The 15,488-nt window shown below is 44.8% G+C and overlaps 1 protein-coding gene across 1 annotated transcript in view; it reads left to right on the top strand.

Moving 5' to 3' along the window:
* The window catches only part of stx1a (syntaxin 1A (brain)), a gene marked incomplete at both ends in the record, with an annotated part of 75,980 nt that extends 62,854 nt beyond the window's left edge, over positions 1-13,126 (top strand). The window contains 4 exons of the mRNA XM_083637470.1: positions 6,712-6,785; positions 6,907-7,041; positions 10,421-10,531; positions 13,049-13,126. Coding sequence (XP_083493596.1) covers positions 6,712-6,785; positions 6,907-7,041; positions 10,421-10,531; positions 13,049-13,126 — 398 coding nt within the window. The remainder of the gene's footprint in view (positions 1-6,711; positions 6,786-6,906; positions 7,042-10,420; positions 10,532-13,048) is intronic.
* Between the last annotated feature and the right edge of the window lie 2,362 nt (positions 13,127-15,488).

Genomic DNA, 15,488 nt, shown 5'->3' with positions numbered 1-15,488 from the left:
AAGGGAAGTCCCAGGTACATTAAATGCTGTTTAATGTATTCGTTAAAGGACTCGTTAGCTCGTGAGCCATCTATCATCTAGCCCACTATGTCCCAAGAGACTTTCATTTAAAGCTCCACTTCCTCACAGCTCTTCAAATGGCCTAATGAAGCGTAACTAATGTGGCCTCCTTTCTCAGCGGACCAACGCACCACACCTCTATTTGAATATTTTTGCATTACCAATTATGACTCAAACACTCCACAATACTGTCATATTCCAAGCCAATGCAGTGGCATTTTTACATTTTACTTTAGCATCGATTCAGATTTTTTTTATGTACCGCAGTTTTTTTATTGTAATTGTATTTGTTGTATACTACAATAAATGCGCGCTCGATCCCTAGGCTCGCCCGCTGCACGGGCTCGCTCAGCCTCACCTGCCCTGCAGCTCGTCAAGCTGGCCCTGCAGCTCGCATATGCAGCTCGGCCACTGTGCGGCCTCACCCGCCGGTTCATTTGCTCTTATGACATCACTGATGATCACGATTTTAAAACACGATTTCAGACGGACAAGCCCTTCTTTATTGTCACACGAACACTTCAACACATGCATGCGGCCACAACACACTCATGCTGACGGTGGCCGGTGAAATATGTCCTCTGCATTTGACCCATCCAGGCTTGTCCTTTCCTCCAGGGGGCAGGCCAGGAGCAGTGGTCGCTTTTTCTTTCGAGCGCCCGGGGACCAACTTCAGATGTTGTCGTCACTGGTCGGATGACGATCTTCTGCATGTTTTTAGTGGGAGGTTATGTACGGAGGAACCCCCTGGGGGGTACGGGGAGAACATGCAAACTCCACACAGAAAGGCCCTTTCGACGAGATAGCCCACCTGGGCAGTAGGCACTGAAGATATGGGGGGGTCACAACTCCAGCGCCCTCAGCGTCCCAGGCGAGAATCGAACTCAGGACCTTCTAGCTGTGAGGCGACAGCGCTACCGACTGCGCCACCGTACCCCAATGTGTTGCGTTGTGACATCAATGATGATGTCACAACTTTGCATCACTGATGACATCACAATGCTCTCAGGACATCACTGATGATGTCACAATGCCACATGCGAGCCCGCCCTGCAGCTCGACCGCTGTACGGGCTCACCTGATCTTATGACATCACTGATTAATTTATGACATCACTGATGATGTCACAATGCCTATGTATGACATCAGTGATGACATCATCAGTGTCTTATGACATCACTGATGACATCATCATCACATCATTTGGTAATTAGCGCAATCACCTAACTCATTGAGTGCCAGCCACTTTTGGAGAACGGACGCTCCCAGTGCCAGAGTTTCAGAGCGTTTTCAGTGATTTCTCGAGGCCCACAGAATATTGTGTGATATTACTATGTAAACACTGAACACGCACAAAAAACGATGAGACTCTATTCTATCATCTGCAAAAAAAAGTTTATTGATCCCATTTTCCGTTCTTTAGTTATGAGCCGGAGAAGATAGCTTGATTCATCCAAAAACAGCAATTTTTTTCTAGAAGCTGAGATAATGGGCCTTTTGTGAAATTAAACATTTCAAGCACATCACTGACTCTGAAGCTAATCTTTTCTAATGTAGTCACACCTCAAAAATAATTTCCTTCAATAAAAGAGTGAAGGCCAGGGAATTTTGTTTGGCAGAATAATATTTTTTAGCTACAACCAGCAGCGCTGGCCCCTGCGTGCGCTGCTGGTTGCAGCTTCTTGCTGGTCTTCATTTGCTGCTGGTGGGCATCGGATATTCTGGCTTGCGTTTGTCAATCCTGTCCTGCTGCCTGGGTCTGTCTGGGGGTTGTGTGCTGCTCTGCGTGCCCCCCCCCGCCCCGCCCCGCCCCGCCCCGCCCCGCCCCGCCCCGCCCCGCCCCGCCCCGCCCCGCCCCGCCCCGCCCCGCCTCACCTCAACTGCACACTCCTCCTCCTGTCTGTGGTGGCTCTCTGCTGAGTTTGCTGTGCGCACAGTGAAGGGTGCGCGACATCAAGCTTTTTTACAGCGTTCCGCGTGTGTTTGTCACCGGCAACCATGCTTCCAGTTGAGAATAATAACAACTCCACGGCTGATCATGCCGATGTGCTGTCGCAACCGACACGGAGCGGCTCAATTGTGGGAGCAGATTGGCTGCTGCAGGCACAGCTGCAGTAACGTTATGCTTCCTGCATATCGATGCATACGGATGCGATGCGATTTCCGTTTCCATAACGACTTCTTCTTTGTTTTTTCCTTGCCTTTCTGTTATGTGGAGAGCACTGTCGCCACCTAAGGGTTCTGTAAAATAGGTTAGACACATTCAATAGCAACCATATTGTAAGAGGCGATGTAAGAGGCTTAGATCGACACTCCCCCGTCAAAAAACGCAATTGACGAACATGTCCGTCCTTGGCACTCTACGTTACTATTTGAAATGACGAACATGTTCGTCCATGGCACCCCTCAAAAGTTTCAGCTTGATCGCACGTAAAACGGCATAGCTGTGGCCACCACAAAAGTGAGACGGACAAACAAACAAACATTGCCCACTTGCTCCCTTTTATAATGAGGATGCTGTAATCAGGGCGTCCTTGAAAAAGAGATCTTGCTCTCAATGGTCCTCCCTGGAATAAAGGTTAAATCAATAAATAAAATGCACAGTATCACATGATTATTTGCATCTGCTTTTCAGAACCCATCAGCAGACAGGTACGCTCAGCTAGGGATGCTGGATGCTCTTTATGCTGATAGCAACGCACACAAACGATGGATCAAAAAACAGTGAGATGTACAGCTACACATACAGAAAATAAATACGAAAAAAGCAAAGTGAAAAGGCAAAACGTGCTCTCATGCGTCCCATTCATGTGCAAGTGATTCACAAACACTCTAATCTGGGAATTCACTCGTAAGCACTAAGCAGAATGTAAATGCAAAATTCCTACATGCTTATTATGGTCATTCCTGTGCAGGTGAAATCACTCAGGCTTGTTTTGTTGCAACTCTTGAGTGGCCTCACTCTCTCACTCTGTGCCTTCAGGGTCTCACTCTCTCACTCTGTGCCTTCAGGGTCTCACTCTCTCACTCTGTGCCTTCAGGGTCTCACTCTCTCACTCTGTGCCTTCAGGGTCTCACTCTCTCACTCTGTGCCTTCAGGGTCTCACTCTCTCACTCTGTGCCTTCAGGGTCTCACTTCATTTAGGTTACATAATAACAATGGAAGTGTAATCATAGTGTTACTGGTAGCAACACAGCATGAATGATTTAATAGCCCATATATGCTATGGCTGAACTGAGAATTCTTGGATTCACGTTAGGTTTCTCAGGGTTTGGGTCTCCATGGCAACAAATAAGAGCCTCCCTCCTCAGCGCTGCTGAGCTTTAAAGAAGCCAAGGAGGAGGAGTGTAGTGATGTGCCGGCCTGTGTGTGTGTGTGTGTGTGTGTGTGTGTGTGTGTGTGGGGGGGGGGACACAAGGCAGAGTGCTTCAATTGTTTTTCAATGACTCTTCTCTCCCTTCAACACTACCTCTGACCCTACAGTTGAGTATCTATAAAGCTTGAGTTTTGTGCATTATAAGAGAGAAAGGGGAATGATCAACATGTGGTCTGGTCACTGCGGTGGGCGATGGAGGCAATAGAGGTGGTCTGTCACTCATCTAAGGGTGCTTTCACACTGGCGCCCCTAGGTACCATTCCCGAGCACACTTGTCCCCAAATTGACCCCAGTTTCGGGGGCAAAAGAGTGTGAACGTTGCGTTGCGTTCCGTTCTGTTCCACGCCCGGGCGCGCAACGGGGAACCGTGACAGGATCCACTTGAAAAGGTGGTCTGGGCAGTGCCCGGACACGGAACACTTGTGAGTGTGAAAGCCAACCGTTCCGAACCACATAGGCAACACACGGGCGAGGATAAACTCCAGGCATAGTTGACACTCTGTTCCATTTCAGAGCGCGGAAGAAATGTTGTAATGTGAAAGCTGACCAGCGGGGGAGAGGGGAGGGGGGGCAATCATTCCCAGGTGCGGAACAGAACAGAACGGAACGGAATGGAACGAAAGCAATCGTTCCCAGTGAGAAAGCAGCCTTAGAGGCCATTTACACCTGGCACTAACATGCGTTTTCTGTAATCAGATTGCAATCGGATAGTGCTTGACCACTTGAAAGTACAGGTGTAAACGCCCCCAAGTCACATTGAGGATGGATTTCGATCTGATCGGCCAAACCACCTTCGGAGGTGGTCAGGAAGGCATTGTGACCACATTGAAGATAAGTGTAAATGCAATGTCCTCTCAATGCGCATACAGCGAGTAGCGACTGTATGTGGATTGAGAGGACACCCGTTTTGGGTGATCGGATTGCCATCGGATTGCAATCTGATCACCCAAAATGCATACTAACGCCAGGTGTAAATGAAATCAGGATAATGTGGTCAAGCACTATCTGATTGCAATCTGATCACAGAACATGCATGTTAGTGCCAGGTGTAAATGGCCTATAAGTGTCCTTTCTCCCCCTTCTCCTTTGTCTGAGTGCAACATGTCATTGGAGAGCACTAGCAGAGTGTTGCTGTGGGACCATTGAGTCACAACAAAATGAAATTAACCATTTGCTATGGATATGAAGATTAGATTACCGTAGCCATGATAATCCCATTATATGTAAAGGAAGATAGGCAAACAAGGTCTCTGAAATGCACACACACCGACTCACACACACACACACACACACACACACACACACACACACACACACACACACACACACACCGACTCATACACACACACACACCAATAAATATCAGATAGGAGCTGCATCAGTATTCTGTCCATGAAGGCAATCATTGGCCCTGACTCCCAACCATCATCACTCACCATCGCCTTACCTGCTGGGCCACTGAGCCTGACCACTGCATGCACACCATGCACATTCTGATGAGATCATGCACGCACACCATGCACATTCTGATGAGATCATGCATGCACACCATGCACATTCTGATGAGATCATGAATAGAGATTTTGCAGTTGCGTCACAAACATCTTAGCAACCACAGCTGGTGCCACCATGGAGGAACCATGGGAGAATTGGCTGTGAAAACCTACTGACATTTATGTTAATATGGAACTACTAACCACTATTCTGTTATGCTAATCCAACCCATTCTCACTCCGAGCGCGTAGCATATTGACGCTTTGTCACGTCCCTTGCGCGTCGCTTGTTACTAACACGGTACCCTTGAGCGACCCATGAAACGACTTGGGCTTTCCAACTAAACTCAATGTAAACCCATGGAAGTCATATTTGACCCTCATGGCAACTGCTCCCCCATTAGTCAACTGCTCCCCCATTAGGGTCTGGGGGGAGGAGCTAACCTCTCCCAGACCCTAACCCTAAACCTAACCTCTCCCACCCCCCACGCCTAAACCTAACCTCCCCCAGACCCTAACCCTAAACCTAACCTCTCCCACCCCCCATGCCTAAACCTAACCTCCCCCAGACCCTAACCCTAAACCTAACCTTTCCCACCCCCCACGCCTAAACCTAACCTCCCCCCAGACCCTAATGGGGGAGAGGTGGGTAAACTGAGTTTACCAGACTGCAGAACGCAGAACTAAACAGAATGTGAGCCAGGCTATCAAATAAAGGCAAAATGCAGACAAGAAAATCAACCATGTCTATTCCATAAGTTTGAAATACAATCAGCTGTTTTCAGTTGTTGTTGCTAAGAGCTGTGGACCTCCACTATGGCTGCTGAAGGGTGCGTTACTACAGTATATTGATTTGTTTGTCAGTTGAACTGCCTGCACTGTACTCTTGACTGTACTCTCTTCAAGATTCACTTCACAAACAAAGGAATTTGACTCTGTGCAAGTATGCAGCGCAGCGGTTACATCAATAGTAGAAGACGAAGCAATACAGAAAAACAATCTCAAATTATAAAGTGCATAAAGTGGGGGGATAGTGTCCATGGGGGGGGGGGGCCTCAGCCTGTTACTGAGCCGGTTGTGCTCCGGGGGCATCGGGGGGGAGTGATAAAGTCCTGATTTGTGGGGGCTTTCGGGTCTCGTTGAAGAGGCGGATGGCAGTTGGGAAGCAGCTGTCCCTGTGACGAGATATTCTCGTACTGCCAGACATCAGCATTCTGCTAAGGGGGGGGACCTTAACGAGTTTGCACTATCTCTCTCTTGCTCCTAATTGATCACACTTACAGTAATAACGGGACACAAACCTGCGACCCTTGTGTTGGTAGGCGGGGGATCTACCACTGCACTACCCGGACGCCCGAGGAACCTTTTAAATAGCGTGCCACCTACACTACATAACGCCTGAGGAACCTTTTAAATAGCGTGGCACGTACACTACATAACGCCTGAGGAACCTTTTAAATAGCATGGCACGTACACTACTGTACATAACGCCTGAGGAACCTTTTAAATAGCGTGGCACCTACACTACATAACGCCTGAGGAACCTTTTAAATGGCGTGGCACCTACACTACATAACGCCTGAGGAACCTTTTAAATAGCATGGCACGTACACTACATAACGCCTGAGGAACCTTTTAAATAGCGTGGCACCTACACTACATAACGCCTCTGCGTAAACCTAATAGTCACTCTCAGGGTCAAACTCTTGAACACCTAAGACAAAGACCATGAGTGCACTTGTTCAATAGAGATGTTTCTGACTCTGTGTTTGTACTTTTAGCCGGGAGAAACACAACAAATGAGGAGCTGGAGAGCATGTTGGAGAGTGACAACCCAGCTATCTTTACCTCAGGGGTAAGTGATATAGCAAACGCAACATGAATGCACGCACAAGCAATGTTTTTAATCTAATACTCCTCCTCCTGTCACTGCTTTTCCTCCCTCCCCCCTTTCTCCTTCTGCTCTACCTTCTCAGATCATCATGGACAACATCACCCAGCAAGCTATGAATGAGATTGAGACACGGCACACTGAGATCATCAAGCTGGAAAACAGTATCAGAGAGCTCCATGACATGTTCATGGACATGGCCATGTTAGTGGAGAGCCAGGTGAGAACCCACAGCTCTATGGTTTGGGGTTCAACCACACACATGCAGAACATGTGCCATTTCACACGCCTCCCTTTGTGCAAAGCATGCAAATGCATTTATGGGTTGGCACTCCAAATTCAAGCATGCACTCTGGCACAAAACTGAATTATCAGGACAATCAGCACAGTTCAAATTCCAGTTTCGATTCAAGTTTCTTCTTCTCCAAGCTTTTAAAGTGCATTCTGGGTGTTTCTGGCAATGACAGAGGTTCATTAACCCATTCTGTTCACAACGGTGACATAATTAACCAGCTAAGCCTTGTCTCAGACAACACTTTGCCGCAGCCTTTTAATTTGCATATAAGATGTAGGGTTTATTAGTTTAATGTGACTGAAAAATGATTGTCTCTTCTAGCAAAGTTGGAAGGTGGTTATGTATGTTTCTTTGTTAGCAAGATACATCTGAAAATAACAAATGGATTTGGATTAAATTTGAGCCTAAATCACTTGATTAGATCTTCTAGGTAATGATCGGATCTGGGATTTCCACCATTGGATCATTTTAGCCATAACTATTATGCTGTGTTCATGTGCTGTTTGGAAGGACCGGCATCTGGGCGTCCAAATTGGCTACTCAACAGCATTGCATTCACTTGCTATTTTCTCAAAACATCAAACATGGAAGATAAATGATAAACAAACATAAGCCGTTACAGAGGCTGCAGATTTGCTAGTTGGAGGATTGTTCGGCTTTGGAGGAAGTTTGCTCTCTAAGGAGTCCATTCTATTTTTAGACTTTGATCTTCTCTGTTTCATATCTGATCCTGTAAATTTGTGTTCGGAACGTCACTCTGTTCCAGTGGAACCAGAGTGTTTGCCAGGAGAGCTTGCAGCCTTGCATCATCCAGAGGGCTAACATGCTCGGTGGACAATTTGGCACGCGATGCTGACATTTTTATTTCATGCTGTGTGCTGATTACATGCAGTTAATTAGTCGCTATGAAAAGCCACAGAGATTATCATCAACTGTAAGGTTGCCTGTAAAGTGTAGAGCTAAAGGTAAATATGGAGGCCCGACTGCATGGCTGTGTGGGCTGAACCCCCGGAGAGATGAATTGTCTCTCTCATCAGAAATATTTGGTCTGAATTATGCAAAGGAAAAATAATCTGAGTGCATGTGAGAGAATAAAGGAATAAGAAAGTATGCTGAATGTGAATAATACAAGTCAATTCTTTTAGCACGAATGCGATATGTATCACAGTGACAGCACAATGCAATAGTGGGCCTCCCTTGTGTGTGTGTGTGTGTGCGTGTGCGTGCGCGCGTGCGTGCGTGTGTGTGTGTGTGTGTGTGCCTGTATTATTGTATTCCCTTATCATGCAAATGTGAATGCCTTTAATGAATGTATATAATTGGTCCAATTAATGCTGCCTTAATTAACTGTGATAACTACATCATTCCGGACTGTTATATTTCCATCTATTTCTATCTCAGCTCTGCTGTCTCTGTCCCAGACTCTTCGTCTCTCCTCTTCCTCTGTTCTTTTTTCCATCCATTTTTCTCTTCCACAACACTGCTGACTCCAGACAACTGGGATGGTAGTGTTTCCCAGTGGAAAGGCCCACCCCCCCAAGTTCAAAGCATCCCAGTGCACAAAGGCAAAATGCAAACAAGAAACATGGCGGACCGCGACAAACTTTTATTTGTTTGGCAAATACCAAGACAGCTTAACAACGAGTGGAGCACCCTCCTTGCATATGTAAACGAAAATGAGGAGTGGCAACGACACATAAGGTAACAGATTCCATTATACATTTTATTCTGGCATTTCATACTTTGGACTACATACTCCATGGTTGCGGCCATTGTTGTGTGACGTCGGACAACTGATTCGCAGCCTAGTGGGGGTAGATTATTTTCTCCCGGTTTTCAAGTCGGAGCTCCCACTTTGAGTGCCGTTCCAGCGTACTTTTCCTAATAGGAGGTCAGAAAATCCGAATGTCCCAGTTGTCTGGAATGCAACATAAGTTCTAGACATCAGAGAACAACGCCCCCTCCTAATACGGCAAGGTAATTTTTTCTTTTAATTCATTTGGTTGTATTTTGGGAATTCATTGTTACAGTGCATGCATGAAGTTATGGAACCGTTTTAACTCACGCAATGTTGGCTCCTGTTAACAATCTCGGGTGTATTACTAAATGATGATGCAGTAGTAGGGCTTGTTTGTGACTTGAATGCTGATTAGGACACAGCTAAGGACTCCTGTTGTGTTCATACAAGAAGTTGCCAGTAGGAAGGAAGATGTGGAGGGCTATAGGAGTATAGAGAGGCAAAGTGAACGCCACTTCCTGCTTTTCTCCCTGTACCAGCACTGAAAAGATATGAATGGCGGTGGACGGAGAATAATGTTACTTTTTTGATCCCGTTTGAATTGTGCCACGGGGTGCCAACGTTAGTTTTGTCAATTTAAAATGTAACGTCAAGAAAGTCGCAGTTTGTCGCCAAACTGTTGCACTATAAGTTAAGTAAGTCTAAGTGATGTCACTTTCTCTACCAGCAAAGCTGAAGACCGGCGACATGCCACGAGCTTCCACGAGCTATGTCGTTTTTATACGAAACTAACCCCTACGTTTCAGTTTGACGACAAACTGCGACTTTCTTCACATGCAAAGTTAGGTTTTAAATTGACAAAATTAACGTTGGCACGCCGTGGCACAATTCAAACGGGATCAAAAAAGTAACGTTATGCAGGAAGTGACGTTTCACTTTGGCTCTCTATTGAGAGGAAGCAAAAAGCTCCTTTAACTTTCCCTTAGAATAAAAAGCACTGTAAAGCACATTTAAAAAATGCATTTTTTGACTTTACAAAGGGTTCAACAGCTAACTACAAAACACAATTAATTTAAATAAACAGAGCAAAAGGAATTCAATGAAAGAAAACAACAACAACACTACAGATAAAAGGGCCAGCAAATTCTGTAAACTATTACTTAAAGGCATCTGTCAAAATGTGTTTCAGGCAATGATTTAAATCAAAAGATGCTACTGAATGTGATTTTAGGCAGCGTTCCCCTACAGTGACTGCTTCCTTCTCTCCCTGCAGGGGGAGCTGGTGAACAACATTGAGCGAACCGTCCTGCAGGCCCAGGAATACGTGGAGCAGGCCAAGGACAGCTTCAGCAAATGCAAAAAGCACAAAAAGAGCTGCAAGAAGGTGAGACGCAAAATGCACACAGTCTACGAACCTGCTCTCACCTCCCTCTTTCTCTCTCTGTTTCTCCTCCCTTTCTCCCCTTTTTTGCTTCCCTTCGTTCCCCCGCCCCCCCTGTCCCTCGTGGCTCCACCCCTCTGTCCTCTTTCTGTGCCCCACCTTCCTCCATGACCAATCTCTCCTAGGGGGAAATGATAGACCGCATAGAGTACAATGTGGAGCACTCGGTAGACTATGTGGAGAGGGCCGTGTCAGACACTAAGAAGGCGGTTAAATACCAGAGTAAAGCCCGGAGGGTGAGTCACATCTGCAAAACGTGCAAACCCATGCATGTGCACATATATGCTCTCTCACATTCCCTGGAAGTGAAAGACGACTTCAGAAGCATGGCATGTATATTTAAGCAATAGATCACGACAGGCCGTGGTATATGCTCATTATACCACACCTAAGGGTCATGCTTCAAAAAACACCCTAAGTGTGATATAAATGAGCATAATCAGTCTGAAGTGATTTATTGATTTTATAAAATGGTTACCAAGTATGGCAATATGAAAATTATTATTATTATTAATATTATTAATATTATTATTATTATTATTATTATTATTATTATTATTATTTAAATGTCTTAAATCACAGTTTAAAAAATGAGATGAACTGTTTGGATTTATTAACCCCCTCTGGCCCTGGGCCAGAGTGGCTTAAATGCAGGGCTTAAGTGAGTGGCTCTAACTGTGGTATATTGAATGTGGTATGTGCTCAATATACCACAGCTGTGAGCCAATCAGATTGCTTGATTTGAGAGAGCCGTTTTATAAATTGTAGCTATACAATGATGTACTGTGTTTGCATGGGCACCTCGTCGTCGTTGTTGCATGCGTGTCTTGTGAGCTCATTTTGATATATGCTGGAGTTCATCATGAAGTCAGCAGCATGTCTGCACTCTGCTGTGAGATTTCTCCCTCTGAAATTGATGATTTCCCACTTCACTTCACAACCGAACGCACACCAGTTCAGCCAGATGTAGTGTGATCGGAGGAACAACTCTGCCACCTCTTGGTTAAAATTCATACTGCCGCTCACAGATGTGGCAATTTCACAACATCGCTTCATCCAAACTTACCAGAACCGATTGGATGTTGTCTACTTGATTTCCCCATTAGCAAATTCAATCTTACATACATAGTTAGTGTGTAATGGCCCAATTTCTTTCTTTCTTTCTTTTTCTTTCTTTCTTTCTTTCTTTCTTTCTTTCTTTCTTTCTTTCTTTCTTTCTTTCTTTCTTTCTTTCATACATTCTCTGCCACATTCACTGCATCATCATCTAACTCGTTCCTCTCCTTGTCCATGTGCCCCATACAGAAGACGATCCTGATAGGTGTTTGTATTGCAATGTGTCTGACCATCCTCATTATTTCCCTGGCAGTTGGACTCAGTTAGAAACCTGAGAAATCCCCACAGACCTGGTAGCTTTAGAGCAGCAGACAGGGCCAGAGGCGGTGTGCCCTTAAGTGGGTTTACCGGCCCCGTGAAGGTTCTCCCCCAGCCAGCCTCACAGAGGATATGACTGGCAGACTGACCTCCTCTTCCCTGCTGAGCTGTTCAAAGCACCCTGCTGCTTTCCATAATGCATAGTCAATACCTGCTGCTGAGCAGTGCTGGGGTCAGCTCAGTGCTGGGGTCAGCTCTGTTTCCTGCTGCTGAGCAGTGCTGGGGTCAGCTCTGTTTCCTGCTGCTGAGCAGTGCTGGGGTCAGCTCTGTTTCCTTCTGCTGAGCAGTGCTGGGGTCAGCTCTGTTTCCTTGAGCTGGGAAGCCGACTGAACTGACCAGAACACGATACAGCTCACAGTGCCTCTCCGCACTGAAATATTTGACTTCATGAGAGGGTCACTGGTACTTTTTGGTATTTTTTTTTTGTTCTAATTCAATCAATGTTTATATGCAACTATTCTAAACTATTCTATACTATTCTATTCTGTTCCGGATTGAACGGTCGCGCACTTCAAGGAACTTCTCTGCTATTTGTGCTTGTTTATGGAGATGCATTCCCCCGTGTGTGTTTGTGATGGTTGTTAATATAAAGCATGCTCATGTGCATGTTCCGTTCTGCAGTCTGTTGGAGAGCCTTGCATATTTACTGCATTACATACGGTGTTAAAAGCTGCAGATAACTAGAGCTGACTGGTTAAAACATTAATAATAATAATAATAATAATAATAATAATAATAATAATAATAATAATAATTCTATTTTCAGCATACATCCATGAACACACTGTTGTATGTTCATGAACAATCAACCATGTATAGAACTCATATAGATGAATGTGATGATGAGCATGTTTGTAATTATCGTTAGAGGTGGTGACTATTGATTCCAGGGGCATCAGATACTGAAGGTTGACTGTTCATGAACTTGTGGAGAAGTGGAAGCTCAAAAGAGGACATGTTCTTCAAAAGTGAAGCTCTCTTTAGATATGAGAACTATATTTGGAGAGGCAAATATTTGTTTGTGGCATGTGTGAATATCTGTAGTATAGTTTGGCATGAACAACACGCAGGGGGGCAAAGGTGGCTTTAAAAGAATGGTGACCAGAAGACACAATCACACTCCAGTAACATCATCAGATATATTATTACATCCAAATGCCTTTCTTTCAACTGCATTTTGTTCTTCTGCACAAGTTTGCTGTAAGTACTATAACATAAATGAGAGAAAATACAAGTGATATTTCTAACATGTTTTCTTCTACTCCCATTTGCTGCCTTGGATCTTGGATAACTGTTTTCTATTATTTTCATACATGCAGAAGAAAATTATGATTATTATTTGCTGTGTGGTGCTGGGAATTGTTATTGCTTCCGTTGTTGGGGGGACGCTGGCCTGAACCCCAACAACCCAATACCCCGCCCCCCCACCCCTTACACACACACACACACACACACACACACACACACACACACACACACACACACACACACACACCTTACAACGCACCTCTATTCGAGGAAAGAGCAACAACAAAAAACATACAATTCCAGTTTTCATGAATGCAATCTAGAACATGTCTAGCACATGTCTAGAACATGTCTAGAACATGTCTAGCACATGTCTAGCACATGTCTAGAACATGTCTAGCACAAGGTGCGTTGCATAGTTGACATGCAGTGTACAGGGCCAGAGGTGTTTTTTCGCATGAGTTCCTATTTTGTAAATGTGCGGTGCTGCAAAATGTTTATCTGACTGTTGAGTGTTGTCAAAAGATGTTTGAAGATGTTTCCAAAAGTGAATTTTTGAATGAAAAAGTTACTAAATGATATGTGACACTATACTAACACATTCCGACTTCCAAATACTGTACGCCATTTCTTCAGTTATGTCTATTTTGTGTTAGTTTAAAGTGACAGGCCACTAAACTACAGTGTTTTCAAAGCCACGGTTATTTCTACAGTATAGACCTCTGTTGAAACCTGTTTATTGGTATTTTCTACTCTTTTTTTGGGGGGGGGGGGTAATCACACTGTACATTCCCTCTCTGGCGCCCTCTACCTCCCCTCAGACCCCTGCATGGTTTAGTTCATGGTAAAGTGCTGTTCTGTATTCTATAGCAAACAGGAAAGAAGACAACTTTACTGATGTGGATTATTTGCTTGTGGAATCATCACACTGCCAAATGTTCTGCCTAAAGTGATGGAGTCATACCTTGTTGCCCGTGGAAACAATGCTACTGTATTTGACCTGGCCTTACCAGCTGTACAGCATCTCTGAACGTTGTGTGAGTGCACGTGTACATGTGAAAAGTGTGTGTGTGTGTGTGTGTGTGTGTGTGCGTGCGTGCGTGCGTGCGTGCGTTTTTACATGTGCTGAGTGTGAGTCGTGCGATGAGAAAATGAGTGCTTGTTACTAGCCACCAGTGTGTCTTTGTTCTATATAAAGTGTGCATTCCTTCACAGATATAAAGCTCTTTAACACTGCCAAGATGTTCAAATCTAATAAGCTGTCAACATGGAGTCAAGTCTGGTTGGTTGGATAATTCTGGTCTGTTAAGTGAAAAACCCCTTGTTATAGGCCTGTTGTCTTTTTTTTTTAAACCCTATGGTAAGCTTTAAAACAGAGTGTAGCCCTCTGTCATACTACTCTATTCTGTTCCGTTTGTTTTTGAATAAAACATGTTCAGTCATTGCAGATATCAGCAAGCATGAGCTCAATGTAGCCCTGTAAAAGACTCTTGTATCAGTTTTCACAATATGGCGGCACATCAAACATGCACAGACTACAACCATGTTACCATGTTGCCTACTCAACCTGTTGCCTTTGTGTTGTACTGTGATGACATGGTTCTGTTTGTTTACTTTGAGTGTTTGTTTTGTTTTTTCAAGTAAAGTTTGTCTGAAAATCAAACACCGATTTTGTGCTTGGCTTTCCATAACTGAATGGCACTGAGACATGGAGACTGGTATACAAGTCTGGTTATTTCATATGGCTTGGGCTGCACTAAAACGTTGTGTCTCTATTTTGGCTACCAAGTCTTAGCGTCGGGGTGGGAATTTCATCGTTTTAGGGGCAAGGTCATTAGGGGCAAGGTCATTTGGCCTTCGGCGTCACATATTTTTTTAGGGCACAAGGCCACATGCCAGGGCACAAAGGCCATTGCTCTATTGACATCTTGAAGAGTGATATTTATGAAATGTGTGATCAAATGAACCAATTACAATTACTTTGCATAGAGCAGGCTACATTAAACTAAGACCATTGATGCTTTTAAAGCAGGCTGGTAGCAGGGCACTGCCAAGGTGGCCTTAGGGATCTCAGGGCATCAAGGCCAGAGGGAGGGGCAACGGAGGCCATGGCCTCCAAGTAATTCCCACCCTGGTTAGTGTATCATAGCCGTAACGGGAGGGCACTCGGTAGAGTGTATACATAATCTGTTTGGAAGTTAAGCACCTTTTTCTGATGGGCCACGCCCCCTTTTGGCCAGTGGGCGCCAAAAGGGTGCTCACTTTTACAAAGTTTCATGCAAATCCCATGCAAAATAACTTTTTCACAGATAACCTGCAGTGCAGACAAACAGACAACTGTTGGAGAAAACAACCTCCTGGCCAACTCTGTTATCTAAGTTATAAATATCACACAGTGACTCAAGAATGGTAAAACCCCTAACCAGTGTTGTAGTCGAGTCACCAAACCTGGAGTGCAAATAGAGTCCCAAGTCCTCTGTTCAAATCCTCTGTTGAGTCACAGTAACCAGT

Source organism: Poromitra crassiceps (genome assembly GCF_964638095.1).
Source record: "Poromitra crassiceps genome assembly, chromosome: 5".
NCBI classification, from domain to species: Eukaryota; Metazoa; Chordata; class Actinopteri; order Beryciformes; family Melamphaidae; genus Poromitra; species Poromitra crassiceps.
This window is presented reverse-complemented; position numbering and strand designations above follow the sequence as displayed.